At 47.8% G+C, this 4,013-nt stretch overlaps 1 protein-coding gene across 2 annotated transcripts in view; it reads left to right on the top strand.

The window, feature by feature from the left end:
• Window positions 1-3,617, top strand: part of LOC102675003 (histone-lysine N-methyltransferase 2D-like) — an 18,056-nt gene extending 14,439 nt beyond the window's left edge. Inside the window, exons 2-3 of one of the 2 annotated variants that reach the window (XM_031509770.1) lie at window positions 1,700-2,073; window positions 2,134-3,617. In XM_031509770.1, coding sequence (XP_031365630.1) covers window positions 1,720-2,073; window positions 2,134-3,081 — 1,302 coding nt within the window. In that variant the 5' untranslated portion in view covers window positions 1,700-1,719 and the 3' untranslated portion in view covers window positions 3,082-3,617. Of the gene's footprint in view, window positions 1-1,699 lie in introns of both variants that reach the window. The other variant, XM_006614334.2, reaches the window with a different exon arrangement.
• Window positions 3,618-4,013: the final 396 nt, after the last annotated feature.

Below are 4,013 nucleotides of genomic sequence, written 5' to 3'. Positions count from 1 at the left end.
CTCTCTCTCTCTCTCTCTCTCTCTCTCTCTCTCTCTCTCTCTCTCTCTCTCTCTCTCTCGTATAACGGTCACGAAAAACTTTACGGGAGGAGATATTCGTACTTGTTGTCGAGCATCTTCCACGTTGCCACGCCTACGCATATTCAACAACGATCGTCCTCGGGGGCCCGAAATATGCGGCGTATCTTCGCCACGTTGCCGGCATAGGGGATCGGTTGTATAAACGATTTAACGCGCTCACCGTGCAAACACGGCGTTAAGGCAATGATCTTAGGTGGCATGCATTACGCGAATACAAATGGCCTCTTGATGTATACACAGTGCGCGCACCTTGAACGTACACTTAACGGCGCGTGACTGTACTACTACTTGCCAACCGTCCTCGGTGATTTTTTTTCTTTTTATTTTTCCTCTTTTTTTTTTTTTTTTTTTTTCCTCTTTTTTTTTTTTTTTTTTTATTAATATTTGCTCTCGTAGATAAGATACTGTAAAAACGAGTATCTTATAAGTATAACGCAAACAACGTTATTTCGTTTATCGACTGTAACGATGGATGTCTATTATTTTATCTCATAGTTATAGATCTTTTCATTCAAAAGTCAGCCGATAAAATGATTAATCGGAACGAAGGAGCGAATCGTTCCGGGAAATCGTGATTATCATCGAAGAGTTATTCGAAGTCGCGTTAGCTGTTCTGACGATCAGTTTTCATAAATCGCGCGTCATCGGATTAGCCAGGATAGTTTGATTACAGTTTCTAACACTTCGGATCGTTGTTATAGTTTATTACGCGGTGTGTCATAAGGAAGGAATGAATTACATTGAATCACGTCGTCGTCGTCGTCGTCGTCGTCGTCGCGAATCGCGGTCGATCGAATTGGAGTCCCTCCGGTTTCGAATAAGGAAAGTGTACAGTGTACACACGGATCGGATCGATATGGATCGTATAATTCGAAACACCGAGTGTAATCAACGATCGAGAACGGTGTGCGCGAAGAAAAATGACGACATATAGGAAGGAGGTCGGCTAGGTTAGAAATCTCCTCTCACGAGATTGTTTTCCTCCTTCCTGATTCCGTATCGCGCGACCTTCTTTTTCACAATGGCCGCCGTCACTCGACAGACGTTGCGTGACGGACACTTTACCGTACAAGGATTACATTTCGTACGTGGTTAGGATCGAAAACGCGTAAACGCGGACTAGACGTTTTGCGTCACTGCACACTGGTTGGATCTGGATAGAAATGTTCCATTGAAAAGAACCTTCGAAAGAGGAAATTGTTCGTGTCGAAAAGAATATAATTTTGTCCCCATGTATGCCAATTTGTGTAAATAAAACGAACATATAACACCGTAACGGAATGTTCGAGAAAGGAAAATATGCAGAATTTCACGCTCGAGCGAATTATCGATTGCAGATTATACAGTCGCATCCCCCGATCTATTTGCGTCTTACGTGACTAGCCATGTCATCGAGTCGGTTGGCACGACTAGCCGTTGGCACTACTCTCGTCACCGCCGTTAATAAACTCGTGTGTTGACTCGGGAATCGTTCTCTCCTCCGACACATTGAAACCATCGTCGTAATATATACGATCCTTATTAATCCAACAGTCAGAGTTAGTTAATATATCCGTATCCGTACAGTGATACGTGCGCCAGTCCATTCTACTAATCCATCCATTTCTCGTTTTCGCAGATGTACTAAGAAGACAAATTATGGTGGCAGAAATTGTCGCCCGTCAGAGTGGATCGCCCATCAATGGTGAGACCGCGTGTCTGAACAGCAATATGCCGGCCACTCACACGATAGCGCACACGAGCCACGGTGGCCACGGTGGCCACGATGCCCACGGGCCCCTGCCGCCCCTCACCCATCCCGTCCATCATGGCGCGCCACCGTTAACGTTGCAACAACAGCAGCAACAGCAGCACCAGCACCAGCCCCAACACCAACCGCCGCCGCCCCAACAGCAAGCCCCGCAGCAACACCACCACCACCATCAACCGCAGCAACAGACGCAGCAACAGCAGCAGCAGCAACAGTCGCATCACCACCACGACGCCCAACAGGTGACACATCCAGAAAATTTCCCCCCGAACTTCGACATCAGAAAAGAGCTATTTTCCCAGCGCAAGCAACGGGAGTTCATTCCGGACAACAAGAAGGACGACAGCTACTGGGACCGTAGAAGGCGTAACAACGAGGCGGCCAAACGATCGCGAGAGAAGAGGCGTTTCAACGATATGGTGCTCGAGCAGCGAGTGATGGAGCTCAGCAAGGAGAATCACATTTTGAAGGCGCAACTCGAGGCAATACGCGATAAATTCGGGATATGCGGCGAGTCCGTGATCAGCACCGAGCACGTGTTGGCGGCGTTGCCTACCGAGCCGCCAATAGGCGTGAAAAGGGCGAAAATACCGCCCTCTGCGGCTCTTCTCTACGCGAGAACTCCGAGCCCTGTCCACACGTCGGTCATACATCAGCCGGTAAGCGGCGCGAGATCGCCGAGATCGCCGGCGCAGCTGTACGTGGCCGAGACGCCCTCGTATCCTGAAACGGAGAGTTTCCAATACACTTACCCCCACCCGGCCATGCATCTGGACACGACGAGCGCCCTCAGCCTGTCGCGCGGTCGACGCGCCCAGTCACCGTTCGAGTTGTCGTCGGGGAGCGGGGACGAGGGGCCCCAATTGGTCGTAAGCTCGCAAAATCCGGCAGCCAACAACAGTCTACCTCACAAATTGAGGCACAAGTCGCGCATAGGCGACAAGGACGCGGCGAGCGCTCTGCTGGCCCTGCAAGGTATTAAACAGGAGCCGGGGCCGAGGGCGTCACCGCCATGGGACAACGAAGGCTCGAGCGACGAACGCGATTCGGGCATCTCATTGGGCGCCGAGTGGACCGGCTCGACCGTTACCACCGTTCCCGAGAACGAGAGGGAGGTAAAGTCGAGGTTGGATCGTCTCGCCTCCGAGGTGGCGTCCCTGCAATCGATACTTCGCATCGGGAAACCGGCGGAGAGCAGTCTGGTCACGGGTCACTCGTTACCCCCGAACGCCGCCGTGAACGGGCCGTGAAACGAGCGGGCCTCGTCGTATCCTCTTCATTAGATTTTTCGAAGGAAACGGGCGAAACACGTTGCTCTTTGTATCGCGACGATTTCTCGAACGCGAGAATGGCGAGAGAGAGAGAGAGAGAGAGACTTTTCGATCGCACGCGCAAACGAACGTGACGATGACGATATTGATTGATATGATAGATAATAGATGGGAGTAGCAGTCGAGTGATCGTCGCTTGATTTATACGTTCTTTCTTCATATATGCGTATAAAAGAATCGAAGCAGAGAGACGAAGAGGAAGAAGTGTATCACCTGTCGAACGATTACGATTACCAACTTTTTGCAGTATTGGATCAGCGTGTACTTGTTTTGATAATGGCGGCCAATTGAATACGTTTCTTCTCTTGTTTCTAATAAGGACTAAGGAACTAAACACGATCGACGAGACGAATCGAGGATGCGTTTCACTGTTTTTTTTTTTTTTCGGGTGCCCTGTTTGCCAAAATGGGACTCCCTCTTCTGTCCCACGGTATCGTAAGGATTAGATGATAAGATGCGATATCTGTAGGCTATAAGTAACTTATGTAAGTAAGACTTTCTTAGAATATTTTCGTTTAATTATTATTATTATTATTATCATTATTATTATTATTATTATTATCATCATTATTATTATTGTTATTATTGTTATTATTATTATCATTGCTGTTCATTAGCGAGTTCATTTTACTTGATTGGAAAAATGGTGCGGCGACTAATCAGGCCGATAATCTATTTGTGCACTTAGATTCGAAGCAACGATTCGAATATTCGATAACTCGAAGATTCGATATATTCAATTCGATGCGACGATTCTTTGGCGAATGAGAAAACCAAACTCGTCGATTCGAAGATCTTCGGACGACTCGTTTTTATTTATCCTCGTTGAATTAAAATTCTTATATTATAAT

Source organism: Apis dorsata, unplaced genomic scaffold (genome assembly GCF_000469605.1).
Source record: "Apis dorsata unplaced genomic scaffold, Apis dorsata 1.3 scaffold_174, whole genome shotgun sequence".
Lineage (NCBI taxonomy): Eukaryota > Metazoa > Arthropoda > Insecta > Hymenoptera > Apidae > Apis > Apis dorsata.
Note: the sequence above shows the minus strand (reverse complement) of the source record. Positions and strands in the feature narration are given on the sequence as shown.